The sequence below is a fragment of the Scyliorhinus torazame genome, unplaced genomic scaffold (genome assembly GCF_047496885.1).
Source record: "Scyliorhinus torazame isolate Kashiwa2021f unplaced genomic scaffold, sScyTor2.1 scaffold_1329, whole genome shotgun sequence".
NCBI classification, from domain to species: domain Eukaryota; kingdom Metazoa; phylum Chordata; class Chondrichthyes; order Carcharhiniformes; family Scyliorhinidae; genus Scyliorhinus; species Scyliorhinus torazame.
In genome coordinates, this window is record NW_027309056.1 from 6,354 (window position 1) to 28,933 (window position 22,580).

General features: G+C 47.1%; 2 protein-coding genes across 4 annotated transcripts in view; one reads left to right on the forward strand and one right to left on the reverse strand.

Annotated features, from left to right (window-relative positions):
- Positions 1-1,428: 1,428 nt before the first annotated feature.
- The window catches only part of LOC140407202 (uncharacterized), a 30,412-nt gene continuing 9,260 nt past the window's right edge, over positions 1,429-22,580 (reverse strand). The window contains exon 3 of the mRNA XM_072494867.1: positions 1,429-3,707. Coding sequence (XP_072350968.1) covers positions 2,916-3,707 — 792 coding nt within the window. The 3' untranslated portion in view covers positions 1,429-2,915. The remainder of the gene's footprint in view (positions 3,708-22,580) is intronic.
- On the forward strand, positions 13,183-18,027 carry LOC140407203 (uncharacterized). Of its 3 annotated transcripts, XR_011939524.1 has the most exons (3): positions 13,184-13,500; positions 13,588-14,718; positions 17,532-18,027. XR_011939524.1 is itself a non-coding variant. In XM_072494868.1 (2 exons), the coding sequence occupies exons 1-2, from the start codon at positions 13,932-13,934 to the stop codon at positions 17,701-17,703; spliced, it is 954 nt and encodes a 317-aa protein (XP_072350969.1). In that variant the 5' UTR covers positions 13,183-13,931; the 3' UTR covers positions 17,704-18,027. The 3 variants fall into 3 exon arrangements, 1 of the variants encoding a protein (XP_072350969.1); XR_011939523.1 differs by having other exon boundaries at positions 13,183-14,718; XM_072494868.1 differs by having other exon boundaries at positions 13,183-14,718; positions 17,537-18,027.

The window sequence follows — 22,580 nt, forward strand, 5'->3', positions numbered from 1 at the left end:
ATCTAATACTTTCTCTGCATCCAAAGATACGATGACTTCAGGTTCCAGAGCAGTGGCGGGGAAAAGGACAATGTTTAAGAGGTGTCAGACATTGGCAGACAACTGTTGGCCTTTAATAAAGCCTGTCCGATCCTCAGATACTAGAACTGGGAGACAGGGCTCCATTCGGGAAGCCAGGACCTGAGCCAGCAGTTTAACATCCGTGTTCAGAAGTGAAATGGGTCGGTTTGGCCCACACTCTACTGGGTGCCTTCTGGCGGATTGCAACCACCAATACATTTCAGTATTTCTTCTGGGAATAACGGGGAGTCCAATTCCCGACTCCTGCCTTCCTCTATGGTCGGGATGTGTAGACCATCCAGAAAACTCTTCACATCTGAAGTGTTTGGAGAAGGTTCTGACTCATACAGCTCATGGCAATATGAGCTGAAAGCCCATTAACCTGGAGAGGAGGAGCTGTTTAGCACAGGGCTAAATCGCTGGCGTTGAAAGCAGACCAAGGCAGGCCAGCAGCACGGTTCAATTCCTGTACCAGCCTCCCTGAACAGGCGTCGGAATGTGGCAACTAGGGGTTTTTCACAGTAACTTCATTTGAAGCCTACTTGTGACAATAAGCGATTTTCATTTCATTTCAAGTTACCTTCTTTGTTCTGAACCAAAGGAGTTTCTCGAGAGGTAGTCTGCCTCGAGTTGATGTGCAACAAGACAACCCGCCTCTCCCATGTTCACACACGGTGCCCTGGAACGCCGTAATTGATGTTGGCCTTATCCTTAGATAGCAATTCAAATTGGAACTGGAAATTTGTTCTGTGAATCAGTCAATCCGGCGTTGGGGCAAGTGAGTATTGATGGTTAACTTTCAAAATGGAATCCACCAGCTTTTGCCATTCCATTCTCTCTATTTTCATGATGTGAGCCTGATATGAGATAATCTCCCCCCTTATGGTGGCCTTCAGGGTTTCCCAGAGTGTCAAAGGAGATATTGACTCCGTTTTGTTGATCTTAATAAAGTCTTACAACACCAGGTTAAAGTCCAACAGGTTTGTTTCGATGTCACTAGCTTTCGGAGCGCTGCTCCTTCCTCAGGTGAGCACATACTGTGCTCACCCCAGTCCAACGCCGGCATCTCCACATCATTAATAAAGTCTGCTATGGCAGCAGACAAATGCTCACAAAATTTATCATCAGACATCAAAGTGGCGTCTCGTCTCGAAGGTGGGTGTTTGAAGGACCAAAATCAAAACGAAAATCAACAAAATGAGTGGCATGATCAGAGATGACAATCGCCGAGTATTCGGCTGTCCCCGTTGAAGGAGGCACTTAACAATAAAAACAACAATTCCGGTATAGGCACGGTCAACATGAGAAAAAAAAGGAAAATTCTTTCCTGTTTGGTTGCAAAGGCCACGGACCCACCCCCACCCCCCACCAATCCATCCCATAAATGAGGGCAGTGCCCTGGACATCCCAGATGGAGTCAGAGATTTAGACATGGAACGGTCCAATTTCGGTTCCAAGGCACAGTTCAGGTCACCTCCTAGCCATCCGATGTGAATACAAGTCAGGGAGGAGGTTCACCAAAGAGTTTCCAAAATTTGGATCGTCCCAGTTGGGAGCAGAAATGTTTACTGAAATAACCGGAGTGTTTTCCAGTGAACCACAGGCAATAATATAGCGACCATTGGGATCGTCCATAATCCGAGAGGGGGTAAATTGTACGACTTATGGATTAATATTGCCGTGCTTCTAGCCCGACCGTTAAAGCCTGAATGAAAGACTTGTCCCACCCAATATCTGTAAAGCCTTATCTGGTCCTTGACACACAGGTGGGTTTCCTGTAGAAATACGCCAACCGAGTTTAGACCCTTAAGAGGAGCAAAAACCCCAATCTGCTTCACTCGACCATTTACCCCAAACATTCCAGGTTACAAGGCCAAGTGGAGATCTCCCATTAATTCCTACATCAGGGTCAGCCATAACTTCTGAAGAATATCAAGCAAGGGATCTTGACAAGCCAAAGGTGAGGAGATCATCCAGGCCGGCAACCAAACCCAGCCCAGTGCCCAGACAGACACAGAGTAGTGACACCGTCAAACAACTAACACCCTCCCCATCCCTCCCTAACCCAACAACACCCATCAGTAATATTACCCAACAATCACTTATCTCTAAATCTCTACATAACATAATCTAACCACAACAATATTCTGAGCTCCTATTCACAAGGTGTTTGGGGCGAGGAGCTGCAACACCTCGCAGTCCCTCCCATCAGCTAACCTCATCCTGAGCTGGGAGGCTCTCCACTCAACCATAGACTCAAAGAAAAAAACTCTGACACTGATATAATTCACAATGCAACCAGAGTGCGAAGAAGAAAAAGTACAACTCGTGTAAAACCCAACAATAGCTTCATACCCTAAATTTTATACGATATAAAACTCCTGAACCTCAAAACACAGTAACTCTGATATATACAGACAAACACAGAGTAACTCTGATATATCCAGCTAAACACAGTAAGAACTCCCGAACGTCACAACGCAGAATAACTCCAATAAGAAAGAGAATCAAACAGAGTTCAAATTGAGATTTTGAATTAATTAATTTGCGTCTTCAAGACAGTTGAAGAATTGATCTTTTTCGAAGGGCCGAATTGCCCACTTCTGCTCCTAATTCTTATGTTCCTGTGTACTATCCAGGATAAAATTAATGTATCACATCTGCTTCTGTGGATCATTTCAGTGGAAATGTGCTCTCGCTGAAAGAGTATCAGACCACTGGAGTGAACATTGGAAGACTGGCCAGCCCACAGAGAAACCTTCTGATCTCCCACTTCACCCACTGTTAGAATGACCATGGTTCAGTCCTGAATGTGATCAAGAGCAGCAAAAATCAGCAGAATCCAACCCCTGTAATTACTTGTGAACTCGCTGGTGTTTCTGCAGGTAGGATGTATTGCTGAATCCTTTCCCACACGTGGAGCAGGTAAACGGCTTCTCCTTAGTGTGAACTCGCTGGTGTCTCAGCAGGTTAGATGAATTAATAAATCCCTTCCTACACACAGAGCAGGTGAATGGCCTCTCCCCAGTGTGAAGTCGCTGGTGTGTTACCAAGTTGGATGAATTAATGAATCCTTTCCCACATACTTTACAGGTGAATGGCCTCAATGCGGTGTGAACTCGCTGGTGTGTCAGCAGGTTGGATGAATTAACAAATCTCTTCTCACACACGGAGCAGGTGAATGGTCTTTCCCCAGTGTGAATTCGCTGGTGTGTTACCAAGTTGGATGAATTAATAAATCCTTTCTCACACACATTGCAGGTGAATGGCTTCTCTGCGGTGTGAACTCGCTGGTGTGTCAGCAGGTTGGATGAATTAGTAAAACCCTTCTCACACACTGAGCAGGTGAACAGTTTCTCCTCAGTGTGAATTCGCTGGTGTGTCAGTCGGCTGGATGAATTTATGAATCCTTGCCTACACACTGAGCAGGTAAATGGCGTCTCCCCGGTGCCAACTCGCTGGTGTGTCAGCAGGTTGGATGAAGCGGTAAATCCTTTTCCACACTGAGAGCAAATGAACAGTCTCTCCCCGGTGTGAGTTCGTCGATGAGTTTCCAGCTCAGGTGGGGAAGTGAATCCTTTCCCACAATCCCCACATTTCCACGGTTTTCCCATGGTGCCGGTGTCCGTGACTCGGTGCTTTTCCAGTCACACTGATGGTAAAATAGCCGATGGTTTTCCCCGTCCTAATGAATCGAGTGACTCTGTCAGACCTTGGATGTGAAGTTTGGTTTGAGATTTCTTGCTGCAAATCCTCCCTTTTGAATATCCTGTTAAAGGGGTTTACAAATGTCATCACTGTCAGTACAGCTCAGAAATTCAGAACAGACAATTCTAATCGCTGTGGAACATGCTTTCCTCCCTAGTTCCCCAAAAGCTGTAAATTTCACCGCACACATCTGTACAAACACACACTCTCCAATCTCACTCCATTATCTAATATACACCGTCCCTACTCTCCCGATCGACAGATCAACACACAGCATTTCCAGTTCTCGACCGAGAGATCATAAGATCATAAGAAATAAGAGCAGGCCATTCGGCCCATCAAGCCTGCTCTTCTAGTTAATATCATGGCTGATTATTTTCTTCCTGTCACCCATAACCCTCAACTCCCTTGAAGATCAAAAATCTAACTGAGCCTTGGATGTATATATATTTAATGTATTTTATTCAAAAAGTACAACGGCATGAATCAAAAAACCATTGTCAACACCCCACAGTTCATGCAGGTTTTTCCCCTATTCACCCCCTTCCCCACCGCAACAAATAATTCCTCAAACATCGTCATGAACAGTGTCCACCGTGTCTCAAAGCCCTCCGCTGATCCTGTCAACTTCAACTTGATTGTTTCCAGTCGGAGGAAATCGTACAGGATCCCCCAGCTAGGCCGCTACCACTGGTGGCGTTGCCGATCGGCAAACCAACAGAGTTCCTTCGCCGGGCAATCAGAGAGGCGACCCACAACATTGGCCGTCCTCCCCTCCATCAGCTCCGGCATTTCCCATACCTCAAAAATAGCCACCATTGGGTTCGGCCTGATCTCTAACCATGCGAATACCCCCTCACTAACCTGTCACAGCCCCAGAACATATGTGCGGGATTTGCCGGTTCTCACCCACACTCTCACATTTGTCTGCCACCCCCTGGAAGAACCCACTCATCCTCGCCCGAGTCACATGCATCCTGTGCACCACCTTAAACTGAATCAAACTCATTCTCCCACACGAGGTTGAATTTACTCCGCGCATCACCTCACTCCACATCCTATCATCCGCCCAGTTCCTCCTCCCATTTATTGTTAATCCTCATCACCTGCACTCCCCCGTGCTCCCCAAGCCAAGCATATATATTCCCAATTCTGCCCTCTCCTTCTACGTCCGGGAGCAGCAGCTGCTCCAACAGGGAATTCTCCGGCAGCCTGGGAAACCTTCTCCATTCGTTCCGCGCAAAACCGATCACTTGCATATACCTGAACTTGCTTCCCTTCGGCGGCTCCACCCTCTCCCACAGCTCTGCCAGACCTGCAAACCTCTGCTCCAGGTATAGATCCCTCACCCTCACCAGCCCCACCTCCCTCCACTTCCTATACAGGCCGTCGCCCTCACCCGGCTTAAACCCACAGTTCTCACACAGCGGCGTCAGCACCTACATCCTTTCCATCCTAAAGTGTCTGCTCAACTGGTTTCACACCCTAATCGTGGACTGCACCACCAGGCCCACCACGTACCACCCCGGCGCCAGCAGAAGCGATGCCGTCACCATGGCCTTCAGGCTGGACCCTCTACAGGACTCCTCCTCCATCCTAACCCACTCTAACCCCTCTCCTTCCCAGCACCATCTCACGTTTTCCACATTCACCATCCAGTCGCAATACAGCAGGTTTGGTAGTGCCAACCCCCCTTTCTGCCTCTGCAACAGGGCCCTCTTCACCCTCGGTACCTTCCCCGCCCATATAAACTCTTGAGAGTGCTGCATCCAATTCTGAAAAAAGGCCTTCGGGATGAAGGTCAGGAGGGTCTGGAATACAAACAGGAACCTTGCCAGAATATTCATTTTAACAGCCTAGACCCTTCCTACCAATGTCAGGTGTAGTCTATCCCATCTCCTAAAATCCCCTAAGCTCCTCCACCAACGTTGTCAGGTTCCTCTTGTACATCATTGACCACTCACTCATCACCTGAACTCCCAAATACCCAAACCTGTCTCTGGCTACCTTAAATAGCAACGCCCCCAGATTGGCCCCCGATCCGCCGCATTCACTGGAAAGACCTCGCTCCTCCCGACATTCAACTTATATCCCGAGAAGGCCCTGACTTCACTAATATGTCCATAATTCTTCCCATACTCTCCAATGAGTCCGACACCAACAGCAGAAGGTTGTCCGCATATAGTGACACCCAGTGTTCCCTGCCCCCCCCCCCCCCCCAATGCTCTGCCACTGCACTGACCCCTTAAGGGCCATCGTGAAGGGCTCTATCACCAGCACAACCAATATGGTGACAGCGGATACCCGTCTTGTTCCCCTGTACAAACCAAAACTCTGTGAACTCATCTCATTTGTCTGTACACTCGCCACCGGGGCCACATACAACAAACGCACACACGCCACAAACTTCGGGCCAAACCTTCCCAGAATCTCAAACAGGCTGTGCCACTACCGCAGACAGACACCGCCCCCGCAGACAGACACAGCCCCCGCAGACAGACACCGCCCCCGCAGACAGACACCGCCCCCGCAGACAGACACCGCCCCCGCAGACAGACACCGCCCCCGCAGACACACACCGCCCCCGCAGACAGACACCGCCCCCGCAGACAGACACCGCCCCCGCAGACAGACACCGTCTCCACAGACAGACGCCGCCCCCACAGAGACACCACCTCACAAAGGTGATGGCCGCGCATGCGCTAGTCTGCCCGCTGAACGAAGATGGCGGCGGTGGAACTGGGCCTGACCCCGGATAAAAGCCCCGCAGCTGCCAACACGGGAACTGCAGGCTCTTATTCAGACCCTGTGTCCTTCACCGGGTGTTTATAAAGACCCTGCTCCCTCCCCACCTTTACTCCCGGCTCCATTCCTCTCTCCGCTCCACCGACTCATCCGCCCAAAAAGCAGCTCCCGCATTCGTCAGGCTGCGGGCAAAGTGACACTGCGCCTGTGCACTGGCTCCTGTGGCGTGAATAGGGCACATTCACAGCCGCTTGGAATGTTGGGTAACAACCACACCATTGAAAGCTCAATCAGTTCATACAAAATAACTTTGTTACCCTTGGAGATAAATTAATTTTTAAAATCTCAAATTGTGAATTAGTGATCTGCTAAGCTCTATATCTCAAAATTCCCCTGTGCGACCATGCAGAGTTTTTAAAGCGTTTATATTATTTCCTCTCTCTCATCCCTCCTCTGATGTTTCTGACTCTGGCTGGGTTCAATCACAGTCACTGGTTCCTCTGTTTCCCCCTCTCCATCGTTAATTCTGAATATTCACTGTTTTACATAATATTACTGCACAAATAAAAGTTATTTGGCCTTATCTGTACTCGCTCTTTGGAAGATCTGTCCAATTAAACCCTGCCTTGCTGGCAGAGTCAGAACAATGTATATCTGCTGATGTAATCCAGTGCTTAATTTGCAGTTGGATAGTTCACAGTCACATTCACCCCTGTGGAAAAATTGATTGACTATTTTGTTGAGCAGATATCAGGTCCTCACTGTTAGTTATGCACACAGAGCATCTAATGGAGTTAATTCAACAATTGACAGTCCGCACAAACCACAGTGACATTATTCATAAATGGCCAAGTCAAGGGAGTATCTTGATATGATAGAGTGGATGAATTATGGGGTTACAAAGTAAAGGCATTAATATCCTGCAATTTCACAATTCTCACTTGGCTGGAATGTTGCAGTATGAAAGGGCCCCACATTGCTGTCAGAGGAAACAGGCCAAGTCCAATAGACCTGTTCAAGCCACATCACTGTTCGACTGTACTGAGGTTTGTGAATGAATCTGGGTCCGTGTCAGTCTGGTGCTGTGTCTTTGATTCCCAATAACAACTGTAGTATCCTCAATAAATACCCACCACAGTATTTAGCCCATAAATCTCAGGACATCATCATAATCGCAGCCCTTGAAATCGTTCCTGATAAAATTACCAACGATTCTGAAAGCTTCATTCACTGTTAGACCCTTACTGAAAACATACATCTCTGGCAAAAAATAAAACACACAGCTTATCCATAGCAGAAAGGAAACCACTCACCCTCCACTCCAAACTCTCAATAATTTGGGATGTTGCTGATAAGAGAGAATTGCTATTTATAATGTGAAGGTACATTAGCAGCAGGAGTTAGTGAAGAGGGTAATGGTAATAACCAGGCAGACTGACTCACCCGGAAAGCTGCTCTAGAGGAGATTCAGGGTATCCACCCAAAATAGAAAACTCAATCATTGGCACTGGTATGACAGACTCCAGTTAAACCTGAATTTTAAAACTTGTCAGGACCCGGATCCTGGAGTGAGTATAGGAAAGCAGTGGTACACCATTGCAAAGGCTTTCCCTCAGTAAGTAAGGTCTCACCCATCCTACATGATGGGGGTTTCTATCACAAAGTGGCTCAAATTTGACTTGCATCACACCTTGATGTCTTACAAAATAATTAATTTTGTTTCGGGATCAGATTTAGGGAGCGTTTCTCTTTCATGTCCCCATATGTTCATAATTACTACTGGTGGCTGAGGAAACACCAGGATGTTCGTCAACACCTGAAACTGTGTCCAAACTAAACAGGCCGTGCAACAGGAAGACTAATTGTGAAGTTGCACATGATGAACACGTCTTTTATTGGCTATTCACAAATGAGAGAAGGAAACATAGTAGCTGTGTTACCATGGAGATAAGTGTGTCAGGTAACAAATGAAAAAAGTCCGATAACTAGAATGCAAATAAATACTGTGCTTGATTTATTTTAACAACAGGGACAAGAAGTGGATGGTCACCGTGCTCGTGGACTGTGTCCAGGCTGAAATTCTGTTCTTGTCATATGATCACCACCCTCCCTGCCCCACCCACTCCTCTAATTATCCTTCCTGAGCTCCAGCCAGGTGATATTAAACATTAAGGGGGAAAGACAAAGAGCTGTATCGGGGGAAAGTGCTACCCCAGAGCCAGAGGTTTCTCTTGGGTAGTTCCTTCCATGCCTGAATCATGAATACACTGTTATTACCTTTCCTGGGTATCCTGTGGTTAGTTGGAAGAAGGCATGCGCTCAGAACTGTACACAATATTCCAACTGAGGTCTAACTAGTGCCTTGTACAAATTTAGTATAACCAGCTTGTTCCTGTAGTTTATGCCCTTATTAAGCTAGCTCATATTATATGCTTTAAATGCTCTCTTTACCGATTCTATAAAAAAACTGCAGCAAATTAATTAAACATGATTTCCCCTTTAGAAATCCATGCTGCTCCTTACAAATAAGCCAACATTTTTCCATGTGGCTATTAATTCTATCTTTTCACAGTAACTTCACAGGATCTTTTCACAGTAACTTCATTGCAGTGATAATGTAAGCCTACTTGTGACAATAAAGATGACTTTCTTGAAGCATGCCGAACAACTGGTGTTGAACTATCTGGTCTGTAATTGCTGGGGCTATCCTTACAACACTTTTTGAATAAAGGCATAAGATTTGGATCCTCACTGTCTTCAGGTGATGTCCCGGAGGACTGGAGAATAGCCAATGTTGTTCCTCTGTTTAAGAAGGGTAGCAAGGATAATCCAGGAACTACAGGCCGGTGAGCCTTACATCGGTGGTAGTGAAATTACTGGAGAGAATTCTTCGAGACAGAATCTACTCCCATTTGGAAGCAAATGGACGTATTAGTGAGAGACAGCATGGTTTTGTGAAGGGGAGGTCGTGTCTCACTAACTTGATAGAGTTTTCCGAAGAGGTCACAAAGATGATTGATGTAGGTAGGGCAGTGTATGTTGTCTATAGTGACTTCACAAAGGCCTTTGACAAGGTCCCTCACAGTAGACTAGTACAAAAGGTGAACTCACACGGGATCAGGGGGAAGCTGGCAAGGTGTTTACAGAACTGGCTAGGTCATAGAAGGCAGGGAGTAGCAATGGAAGGATGCTTTTCTAATTGGAGGGCTGTGACTAGTGATGTTCTGCAGGGATCACTGCTGGGACCTTTGCTGTTTGTCGTTTATATAAATGATTTGGAGGAAAATGTAACTGGTCTGATTAGTAAGTTTGCAGATGACACAAAGGTTGGTGGAATTGCGGATAGTGATGAGGACTGTCAGAGGATACAGCAGGATTTAGATTGTTTGGGGACTTGGGCGGAGAGATGGTAGATGGAGTTTAATCCGGACAAATGTGAGGTAATGCATTTTGGAAGGTCGAATGCAGGTAGGGAATATACAGTGAATGGTAGAACCCTCAAGAGTATTGAAAGTCAGAGAGGTCTAGGTGTACAGGTCCACAGGTCACTGAAAGAGGCAACACAGGTGGAGAAGGTAGTCAAGAACTCATACTGCATGCTTGCTTTCATTGGTCGGGGCATTAAGTATAAGAATTGGCAAGTCATGTTGCAGCTGTATAGAACCTTAGTTAGGCCACACTTGGAGTATAGTGTTCAATTCTGGACGCCACACTACCAGAAGGATGTGGAGGCTTTAGAGAGGGTGCAGAAGAGATTTACCAGAATGTTGCCTGGAATGGAGGGCATTAGCTATGAGGAGCGGTTGAATAAACTCGGTTTGTTCTCATTGGAATGACGGAGGTTGAGGGGCGACCTGATAGAGGGCTACAAAATTATGAGAGGCATAGACAGAGTGGATAGTCAGAGGCTTTTCCCCAGGGTAGAGGGGTCAATTACTAGGGGGCATAGGTTTAAGGTGCGAGGGGCAAGGTTTAGAGTAGATGTATGAGGCAAGTTTTTTACACAGAGAGTAGTGGGTGCCTGGAGCTCGCTGCCGGAGGAGGTGGTGGAAGCAGGGACGATAGTGACATTTAAGGGGCATCTTGACAAATGCATGAATAGGATGGGAATAGAGGGATACGGACCCAGGAAGTGTAGAAGATTGTAGTTTAGTCGGGCAGCATGGTCGGCACGGGCTTGGAGGGCCGAAGGGCCTGTTCCTGTGCTGTACTTTTCTTTGTTCTTTGTATTTGTAATTCTCAAGTCTTGCACCTCCAGGAAAGACTGGGAGATCAGCACCCCTGAAATTTACATTTTCACTTCACTCCTTATCAATTTTGAACCTAGGTTACAAGATGATCAGAGGATTGGATAGGGTGGACAGTGAAAGCCTTTTTCCTCGGATGGTGATTTCTAGCACGAGGGGACATAGCTTTAAATTGAGGGGAGATAGATATAAGACAGATGTCAGAGGTAGGTTCTTGCCTCAGAGAGTAGTAAGAGCGTGCAATGCCCTGCCTGCAACAGTAGTGGACTCGCCAACACTAAGGGCATTCAAATGCTCATTGGATAGACATATGGACGATAAGGGAATAGTGTAGATGGGCTTTAGAGTGGTTTCACAGGTTGGTGCAACATCGAGGGCCGAAGGGCCTGTACTGCGCTGTAATGTTCTTTGTTCTATCTGGGGACAGGGCTTCCTAGTCTGTCTGCATGGCTTGGGTAGCATTTATCTCCTTTGTAAAGACAAACAGTTAGTTTTATTTCACTTTGAGCAACGTGACAGTTCCTGTGTGAGATTCTCCATCGGCTGACACCGGAATCGCCAAATGCGATTGGGTGGAGAATCGATTCTGACTTTAAAATCATGGGGGGCACAGATTTCATGCCAAATCACAATTATCCATGACCTCGACAGTGGCGTCAATGCATTTCAGAATGCACATACAGTTAGATACCATTTGCATATCATTAGGGTGGCACCGTAGCACAGTGGTTAGCGTTGTTGCTTCACAGCTCCAGGGTCCCAGGTTCAATTGCCGGTGAGGGTCACTGCCTGTGCGGAGTCTGCATGTTCTCCCCTTGTCTGCGTTTGTTTCCTCAGAGTGCTCCGGTTTCCTCCCACAGTCAAACAATGTGCAGGTTAGGTGGATTGGCCATGCTAAATTGCCCTTAGTATCCAAAATCTTGGTTGGGGTTACAGGGATAAGGCGGAGGTATGGGCTTGGGTAGCGTGCTCTTTCCAAGGGCTGCTGCAGACTCGATGGCCCAAATGGCCTCCTTATGCACTGTAAATTCTAGGATTCTATGATTAGTGGGCCTGACCGAGTATTCTCCGGGGCCTCTGTGATTCTCTGCCTAGGATGGGCCAAATTCCTGATGGCGAGGTTCACTTGTGCTTTTAAAAATTATTAAACAGGTCCCATTACTGATGAGGGAGAGGGGGTACGGAACGTGTGCAACATCGCCATAGTTCGCTGACAGTTGTGCCGCTGGGTGGGGGCTCCTGCCAGGGTCGGGGGAGTAGCTCGGGATAGCCTGGATTTGAGCTGTGGGGTGGACCGGCAGAAAGCGTCATTACCGCAATCTGCAAGGTAACCATGCAGCTGTGTATACCGGTGACTGTCCATTGTGAATTTAGGGCCACAGGTCACATGAGTCCCCCCCCCCCACCCCCCCGGGGCACCACCCTAGGTGCCCTCTGGCCTCAGCTGACTCCTCAGCAGGATGGGCGTGCTCCAGCGCAACCAGTGCCATCTTGTTGGCTGGGATGAGTGTGTGTGGGGAGTGTAATGTGTATATGCGGTTGCAGCTTGTCAGCCTCCCAAGTGTCAATCACGGACCCGGCAAATCCCACATTGTTTCTCAATGGCACCGCTTGCATGTTCCATGTGGTGCCGGTTCTAGCCCCTCTAAAGTCACTGAATCCGTCCACGCTCGGCGCCAGTTTTGCTGTCGTGGAAGTCCATGAATCCTGCCTCTGCATCAATACTTCGTCTCAGAAATGGAGCATCCCGCCCACTGTGTCTCAATGGGGCTGGTTTAGCACAGGGCTAAATCGCTGGCTTTTAAAGCAGACCAAGGCAGGCCAGCAGCACGGTTCAATTCCCATACCAGCCTCCCCGAACAGGCGCCGGAATGTGGCGACTCAGGGCTTTTCACAGTAACTTCATTTGAAGCCTACTTGTGACAATAAGCAATTTTCATTTCATTTCATTAAAAGCTCCTTCTACACCTTTAAACAAGTAATGGTAAGTGAGAGCAAACTGATGCCCAGTAACCCAAATACAAATTGTGGACATTCCCTCTCTTCCCTGTTCTTCTGTGAAGTCAGCTCTTCAATTATGTAAACATAGTTTCACATTTCAGAAACAAATGTTGAAATGTTTGCTCCACACCCACAGGGTTTCATCTGTTTAAAGCCACAAACAGAAAGGTCCAGTTTTCTCCTGGAGTTTGAGACAAATCAGCTTTCAAAATGATGCAGTTTCAGCCAATGAGGGAGATCCGGGCTAAGCCCCGCCCCTCATTCATTCTGATTGGTTGGAGAATGAGTAGCTCGTGCTCAGTTCTCCAGTCCCACAACATCTTCCAATTGGTCCGGAACTGTTGTCAATCAGCCGGGCATTGGATCCGGAGCATGCACAGAGCTGGACACCAATGCGCAGGCGTAGTGTCAAAGAGTTTGGAACATGCGCAGTGTGATTGATGCCTCGGCCCTTGTTTGTCCCGGAGAAGCGGAGTCAGCGTCAGGCGGTGGGTGGGAGGATTTGGAAACACTTTGTGGATCCGCAAACTCTTCACCATCATTGTCAGCTCCCTGGTTTGTAGCTGCGGGGCTTCTCCCTCCCGGGAACAGGCCCAGGTTAACGGGCACCATCCTGCTTCAGACACTGGAGGATGGTTCACATCAGAGGATGGGGGAGGGGGATAAGAAATAAGAGCTTCCACTTCGCACTCAAATCAATGAGGACTCTGATCTCTGGCAAGGAAGGAAACCCTGGCAGGTGGGCGGGGAGGATTCACAAACACCCGCTGGAGGACCCAAACCCCCTGGAATGTCAGTGATGGATTTTGTAAAATTATTTTTACAGGATATTAGCAGAATTTACAGACATGAAACTCAAACCAAACTTCACATCAAGATGCTTCAGCGATTTGATTCATCAGAATCTGAATATCATCAGCCTTTGTGTACAGAAGGAGAAACGTTTGTTCCATTCTGTCTGTGGAAAAAGATGTGAGCCATCAGTGTGACTGAGAAAGCACCGAGATACGCAAATACCCGAGAGTTTCCAATGTGCTGGATACGGAAAGAGCTTTCACCAGCCTGAAAGAAAAACCACCACATTCACATTGAGTAGTCGCCCTGTACATATTCTGTGTAAACGAGGCTTCAACATTATACAACCTGGAGAAACACAAGGACACTCACATCATGGAGAAACTATTGAAATGTGGGGACTGTGGGAAGGGATTCAATTACCCATCTGCATTGGATATTCATCGATGCATTCACACTGGAGAGAGGCCTTACACCTGCACTGTGTGTGGGAAAGGATTTGCTTACTCATCCAGCCTGTATACACATCAGCATGTTCATACTGGCGAGAGGCCATTCAATTGCCTTGAATGTGGGAAGGGGTGTAATGCTTTATCAAGCCTCCTGATTCACCAGCAAGTTCACTCTGATCAGAGACCGTTTCAATGTTCTGATTGTGACAAAAGCTTTAAAAGCACAAAGGACCTGCTGAGACACCAGCACACTCACATGGAGGTGAGGCCTTTCACCTGCTCAGTGTGTGGGAAGGGATTCACTCAGTCATCCCACCTTCTAACACACCAACTGGTTCACTCTGATCAGAGACCTTTTCAATGCTCGCACTGTGAGAAGTGTTTTAAAAGTAAAAATGATTTACAAGCCCATCAACGCACTCACACTGGGGAGATGCCGTTCACCTGCTCTCTCTGTCAGAGGAGATTTGGGCGTTTATCCCAGCTACAGACACACCAGCGAGTTCACTCTGATCAGAGACCATTTCAATGTTCTGATTGTGAGAAGAGCTTTAAAAGCAAACAGGATCTAGTGACACACCAGCGAGTTCACACTGGAGAGAGGCCATTCACCTGCTCTGTGTGTGGGAAGGGATTCACCCATTCATCCCACCGTCTGAGACACCAGCGCGTTCACACTGGAGAGAGGCCGTTCATTTGCTCTGTGTGTGGTAAGGGATTTGCTGATTCACCCCACCTTCTGATACATGAGCGAATTCACACTGGAGAAAGACCTTTCACTTGCTCCATGTGTGGAAAGGGATTCACTCAGCCATCCAAGCTCACTGTACATCAACTTGTTCACACTGAGCAGAGACCTTTTAAATGTTCTGACTGTGAGAAGAGCTTTAAGAGCACTAAGGACCTTCTGAGACACCAACAAGGTCACACTGGGGAGAGGTCATTCACCTGTTCCATGTGTGGGAAGAGATTTGTTCAATCATCCCACCTGCTTAGACACCAGCAGGTTCACACAGGAGAGAGGTCATTCACCTGCTCCATATGTGGGATGAGATTTGCTCGGTCATCCAATCTGCTGAGACACCAGCGAGTTCACAAGTCACTGCAGGGGTTAGATTCTGCTGTTGCTGCTGCTGCTAATACAATGCAGGACTGAACCATGTTAATTCTGTTATTGAGAGGCTAGATTGGGCACTTAGATAATCTCAGTGCAATCAGGCAGAATCAACATGATTTTGTGCAAGGGAAATCATGTTTGACCAATTTAGTAGAGTTATTTGAGGAAGTAACAAGCGATGTGGATAAAGGGGGACCTGTGGATGTGTGTATTTAGATTTCCATAGCACTTGACAAGGTGCCACATAAAAGTTCACTCCACAAAATAAAAGCTCATTCTGTAGTTGGTAACAGCATCAACAGAGGATTGGTTAGCGAACAGGAAACATTGAGAAGGTAAAACATTGTCATTTTTGGACTGGCAAGATGTAACCTGTGGAGTGCCACAGGGGTCAGGACTGCGCCTCAACTATTTTCAGGACTTGGTTGACAGGATCAAAAGTACGGTTGCAGAATTTGCTGTTGCTACAAAGGTATGGAGGAAGGTAAGTTGTGAGTGACCATAAGGTGTCTGTAAAGGATGCAGATAGGCTAAATAAGTGAGCAACAATTTGGCAGATTGAGCATAATGTGGGGAAATGTGAACTTGTCCACTTTGGCAGGAAGAATAAAAAAGCAACATATTGGATTGAATTTGTTTATTGTCATGTGTACTGAGATACAGCGAAAAATATTGTTCTGCGCACAGCTCAGGCAGATCATTCTGTACATGAAAAGAAAATACATAGGGCAACCATAAAATACACAATGTAAATACATCATCACACAGACATCGGGTGAAGCATGCAGAGTGTAGTACTACTCATTCAGAAAGCTGTGTGAAGAAAATGTAAAAGAGAAAGGTCAGTGTTGGTGTTAGAATTAAGTTTTAAGAGATTAGTATGATTATCGGAGATGTAAGAAGAGGATCTGTGAGAGAGCTCGCAGAGAGTCGCCACGTTCCGGCGCCATCTTACATTGCTTGTTTAAATGCACAGAGATTGCAGCTCCGAGGTACAGAGGGATCGAGGTGTACTGGTGCAGGAATCAGGACCAGTTACTCTGCAGATACAGTACACGATTGGGAAGGTAAAGGGAGTGTTGCTGTTTATTGCAAGGGGAAAGTACTGCAGTTGTACAGGGTACTGGTGAGACCACATGCAAAGTACTCTGTACGATTTTGGTCTCCTTATTTAAGAAAGGACATAATTTCATTCGAAACTGGCCAGAGAAGGTTCACTTGACTGGATGAGGGGTTATCGTAGGAGGAAAACTTGGACAGGCGGTGCCTGTATCCACTTGAGTTTGGAAGAATGAGAGGGAATCTGATTGAAACATATGGGGCTGGGTTCTCCCATTCTGGGGTTATATCCCCACGCCGGCGTGGGAACAGTGGTGTAAAACGGCTACCGATTCCCCGTTTTCCAGGGGGCTAGCATGTCGGCTGCGTAGAGCACCCGGCTCTAGCTGCCAATATGCCCTGGAGATTTGCCAGGTCTGTGGCCGCATATGCGCACAGCGGCGGCCGCGCCGTACTACATGGCAGAGGCCACTCGCGGACCTGGCCTGCGAAATAATGCCCCCCATTTGGCTGGCTCGCACGCTCCGGACCACCCCCATAGTGCCCCCAGCCCCTAGTAAAGAACCCCCTGCCCACGGATCAGCCCTCCCCTGACTGTGGCAGTGCTGGACTGAGTCCGCAGCCGCCATGCCGAGTTCTCGACAGGCTGGGACCACAAGCAACCCACACCCTCAGGAACTTGGCTGGTCGGGGAGGAGCATCGGGAGGCGGACCTCAGGCAAAGTTCTGAGGCCATCGATACGTGGCGCGGCGTACCATTGTGATTTAACAGTGATTGATAAAGGTTCAGCATAACTTATCTGCTTTTTAAAAATAAATTTAGAGTACCCAATTCATTTTTTCAAATTATGGGGCAATTTAAGGTGGCCAATCCATCTATCCTGCACATCTTTGGGTTGTGGGAGTGAACCCACGCAGATAAGGGGAGAATGTGCAAACTCCACACGGACAGTGACCCAGAGCTGGGATCGAACCTGGGACCTCAGCGCCGTGAGGCAGAAATGCTAACCACTGTGCCACCGTGCTGCCCACCTTACCTGCTTTTAACTCAATAGCTCTACTGGAAGGCTACATGTTATCCGTGTCTGCGTGGGTTTCCTCCGCGTGTTCAGATTTCTTTCCAAAAGTCCCGAAAGACGTGCTTCTTAGGTGAATTAGACATTCTGAATTCTTCCTGAGTGTACCCGAACAGGGACCGGTGTGTGGCGACGAGGGGATTTTCACAGTAACTTCATTACAGTGTTAATGTAAGTCGACTTGTGACACTAATAAAGATTATTATTAATATCCACCTTTTTAAATGTGCAATCAATTTTTAACTCTCTTTATTTCTTTAATATTAATCAGTGTAGACGGGCTGTGGTGTAACCCTGTGTGTGGAGTTTGTCTCATGGTGGTAACATGGAACATCGAGGTGATAGAAGAACCCAGACCGTGGATATCTGAAGAACTGCATTGTGGGCTCAAAATGCAAAGCATGATGGACAATTTAGTCAAGTCACAGCCTTGCCAGAATTAGCAATGGCTGCAAAATGAATTGAATTGTGCAGGAGAACTAGCCTCAAACTGTGAGAAAGATGTGTTTGTTTTGAGGTGATAAAGGTCTCTGTACCAATCTGGGGATTGATAACAGTGTCAGAAGTAACAAAGTGGAGTCAGGCTGACTCGATTCCATCAGGCATCACCTTGTAAGAGGCCCAGGACATGAGAACAAGGGAGAAGGCAATGATGGCATTGAAACCCAATGAAATGGGCTAAAAACAGGTCTTGCCTAATATTTTCTATTCCTTTATGGAGGTCAAAGCCCATTTATTCCTGTGAATGAATAAAACAAAGGTGTGTGCCTCTGTCTAAGTCACCATTTATTGCCCATCCCTAATTGCCCTTGAGAAGGTGGTGGTGAGCTGACGTCTTGAACTGCTGCAGTCCCTATGGTGTCACCCACAGTGTGGTTAGGGAGGAAGTACCAGGATTCTGACCCGGGGCAGTGAAGGAACAGTGATATATTTCCACAGCAAGATGGTGAGTGTTACAATCCCAGTGATGTAATAACTGGATGGGAAGATCCCAGAATGGAACCCTGGCTAAAAAGACTGTAACTTTGTTTAGAAAATGTGGAGGAACAGAGCACAGGATTGCCAATTAGCTTTCACCAACAAAAACATTCATTAAACATGAAAGGTCTCACTGTGATACAATACTCCTTCACTCCTCCTTATCTTCACAAACGTGCACAGTTTTCAAGGACAACACAGGTTACAACATGTCTTTTACTATAATGTTCTCAGTGGACACACCGTGCCTTTGAACGCACAGGTTATCCGTGAACAGACAACCACCGCTCCCCCACACTGCTAGTGTCACACGGGAGGGTTTAAACTAGTATGGCAGGGGGGTGGGAATGGGAGCAATAGGTCAGAAGGTGAAAGCATTGAGGGAGTACTAGGGAATAGGGCCAGTATGGCTCTGAGGAAGAGCAGACAGGAAGATGTTGCTGAAAACAGCTGGTCTGATGGCCTGAAGTGCATATGTTTTAATGCAAGAAGTATACCAGGTAAGGCAGATGAACTTAGAGCTTGGATTAGTACTTGGAACTATAATGTTCTTACCATTACAGAGACCCGGTTGAGGGAAGGACAGGATTGGCAGCTAAATGTTCCAGGATTTAGATGTTTCAGGCAGGATAGAGGGGGATGTAAAAGGGGTGCCGGAGTTGTGCTACTGGTTAGGGAGAATATCACAGCTGTACTACGGGAGGACACCTCAGAGGGCAGCGAGGCTATATGGGTAGAGATGCAATCACAATGTTGGTGGTTTACTGCAGGTCTCCCAACAGCCAGCGGGAGATAGAGGAGCAGATAGGTAGACAGGTTTTGGAAACAAGTAAAAGCAACAGGGTTGGTGTGATGGGAGACTTCAACTTCCCCAATATTGACTGGGACTCACTTAGTGCCAGGGGCTTAGACGGGGCAGAGTTTGTAAGGAGCATCCAGGAGGGCTTCTTAAAACAATATGTAGATAGTCCAACTAGGGAAGGGGCTATACTGGACCTGGTATTCGAGAATGAGCCCGGCCAGGTGGTAGAAGTTTCAGTAGGGGAGCATTTCGGGAACAGTGACCACAACTCAGTAAGTTCTAAAGTGCTGGTGGACAAGGATAAAAGTGGTCCTAGGGTGAATGTGCTAAATTGGGGGAAGGCTAATTATAACAATATTAGGCGGGAACTGAAGAACCTAGATTCGGGGCGGATGTTTAAGGGTAAATCAACATCTGACATGTGGGAGGCTTTCAAATGTCAGTTGAAAGGAATTCAGGACCGGCATGCTCCTGTGTGGAAGGATAAATACGGCAAATTTCGGGAACCTTGGATAACGAGAGATATTGTAGGCCTCATCAAAAAGAAAAAGGAGGCATTTGTCAGGGCTAGAAGGCTGGGAAAGACTAAGCCTGTGTGGAATATAAGGAAAGTAGGAAGAAACTTAAGCAAGGAGTCAGGACGGCTAGAAGGGGTCACAAAAAGTAATTGGCAAATAGGGTTAAGGAAAATCCCAAGGCTTTCTACATGTACATAAAAAGCAAGAGGGTAGCCAGGTAAAGGGTTGGCCCACTGAAGGATAGGCAAGGGAATCTATGTGTGGAGCCAGAGGAAAGGGTGAGGTATTAAATGAATACTTTGCATCAGTATTCACCAAAGAGAAGGAATTGGTGGATGTTGAGTCTGGAGAAAGGTGTGTAGATAGCCTGGATCACATTGAGATCCAAAAAGACGAGGTGTTAGGCGTCTTGAAAAATAGTAAGGTAGATAAGTCCCCAGGGCCTGATGGGATCTACCCCAGAATACTGAAGGAGTCTAGAGAGGAAAATGCTGAGGCCTTGACAGAAATCTTTGGATCCTCACTGTCTTCAGGTCATGTCCCGGAGGACTGGAGAATAGCCAATGTTGTTCCTTTGTTTAAGAAGGATAATCCAGGGAACTACAGACCGGTGAGCCTTACGTCAGTGGTAGGGAAATTACTGGAGAGAATTCTTCGAGGCAGGATCTACTCCCATTTGGAAGCAAATGGACGTATTAGCGAGAGACAGCATGGTTTTGTGAAGGGGAGGTTGGATCTCACTAACTTTTTAAAAATAACTTTAGAGTACCCAATTCATTTTTTCCAACTAAGGGAAAATTTAGCATGTTCAATCCACCTATCCTGCACATCTTTGGGTTGTGGGGGCGAAATCCACGCAACCACAGGGAGAATGTGCAAACTCCACACGGACAGTGACCCAGAGCCGGGATCGAACCTGGGACCTCGGCGCCGTGAGACTGCAGTGCTACCACTGCGCCACCGTGCTGCCCCGGGTCTCACTAACTTGATAGAGTTTTTCGAAGAGGTCACAAAGATGATTGATACAGGTAGGACAGTGGATGTTGTCTATATGGACTTCAGTAAGGCCTTTGACAAGGTCCCTCATGGTAGACTGATACCAATGGTGAAGTCACACGGGATCAGGGGTGAGCTGGCAAGATGGATACAGAACTGGCTAGGTCATCGAAGGCAAAGAGTAGCAATGGAAGGGTGCTTTTCTAATTGGAGGGCTGTGACTAGTGGTGTTCCGCAGGGATCAGTGCTGGGACCTTTGCTGTTCGTAGTTTATATAAATGATTTGGAGGAAAATGTAACTGGTCTGATTTGTAAGTTTGCAGATGACACAAAGATTGGTGAAATTGCGGATAGCGATGAGGACTGTCAGAGGATACAACAGGATTTAGATTGTTTGGAGACTTGGGCGGAGAGATGGCAGATGGAGTTTAATCCGGACAAATGTGAGGAAATGCATTTTGCAAGGTCTAATGCAGGTAGGAAATATACAGTGAATGGTAGAACCCTCAAGAGTATTGAAAGTCAGAGAGATCTAGGTGTACAGGTCCACAGGTCACTGAAAGGGGCAACACAGGTGATGAAGGTAGTCAAGAAGGCATACGGCATGCTTGCCTTCATTGGCCGGGGCATTGAGTATAGGAATTGGTAAGTCATGTTGCAGCTGGAGAGAACCTTAGTTAGGCCACACTTGGAGTATAGTGTTCAATTCTGGTCGCCACACTACCAGAAGGATGTGAAGGACTTTAGAGAGGGTGCAGAAGGGATTTACCAGGATGTTGCCTGGTATGGAGGGCATTAGCTATGAGGAGCGGTTGAATAAACTCGGTTTGCTCTCACTGGAATGACGGAGGTTGAGGGGCGACCTGATCGAGGTGTATAAAATTATGAGGGGCATAGACAGAGTGGATAGTCAGAGGCTTTTCCCCAGGGTAGAGAGGTCAATTACTAGGGGGCATAGGTTTAAGCTGCGAGGGGCAAGGTTTAGAGGGGATGTACGAGGCAAGTTTTTTTACACAGAGGGTACTGGAACTCGTTGCCGGAGGAGGTGGTGGAAGCAGGGACGATAGTGACATTTAAGGGGCATCTTGACAAATACATGAATAGGATGGGAATAGAGGGATACGGACCCAGGAAGTGTAGAAGATTGTAGTTTAGACGGGCAGCATGGTCGGCACAGGCTTGGAGGGCCGAAGGTCCTGTTCCTGTGCTGTACTTTTCTTTGTTCTTTGTTCTGTTCCTGCACAGAATACTGAATCAAACCCGCTGAAATCTATACTCGATTTTAATATTTAACAACACAAATACAGATCACTTAAAACTATCTCTGTTTTCCTGACATGAGTGACTTGGAGGTGAATTCCTAGGTGGAGGTGTTCTCATGTATCTGCTGTCCTCATCTTTCTACCTTCTAATTAGGTGATACTGTCGCACAATGGTTAGCACTATTGTTTCACAGCGCCAGGGACCCGGGTTCAATTCCCTGTTTGGGTCACTGTCTGTGCGGAGTCTGCACGTTCTCCCCGTGTTTGGATGGGTTTCCTCCGGGTGCTCCGGTTTCCTCCCACAAGTCCCGAAAGATGTGCTGTTAGGTGAATTGGACATTCTGAATTCTCCCTCAGTGTACCCAAACAGACGCCTAAATGTGGCGACTAGGGGATTTTCACAGTAACTTCATTGCAGTGTTAATGTAAGCCTACTTGTGATACTAATAAAGATTTTTATCATTAATTGGCAGATGTTGTGAGTTTGGAAATTGCTGCTGAAGGAGCCTTGGTGGGTTTCTGCAGCACATCTTGTAGATGGTACACGCAGCCAATATTGTACATCAGTGGTGGGGGCAGTGAATGAGGAAAAGATGCCAATCAAGTGGGTTGATTTGTTCTGAGTTTTGCCAAGCTTCTTGAGTGCAGTTGGAGCTGCACTCATCCAGGCAAGGGGAGAGTATTCCATCACACTCCTGACTTCGTCCTTGGAGATGCCGGACAGGCTTTGGGGAGTCAGGAGGTGAGACCAGGTTAAAGTCCAA

Excerpts from the sequence above, each read along its gene's own strand:
- LOC140407203 (XM_072494868.1), top strand. The coding sequence starts at position 13,932 with ATGGAGAAACTATTGAAATGTGGGGACTGTGGGAAGGGATTCAATTAC. Across the intron at positions 14,719-17,536 it reads GTTCATTTGCTCTGTGTGTG|ACGGGCTGTGGTGTAACCCT; the intron begins GTAAGGGATTTG and ends TAATCAGTGTAG.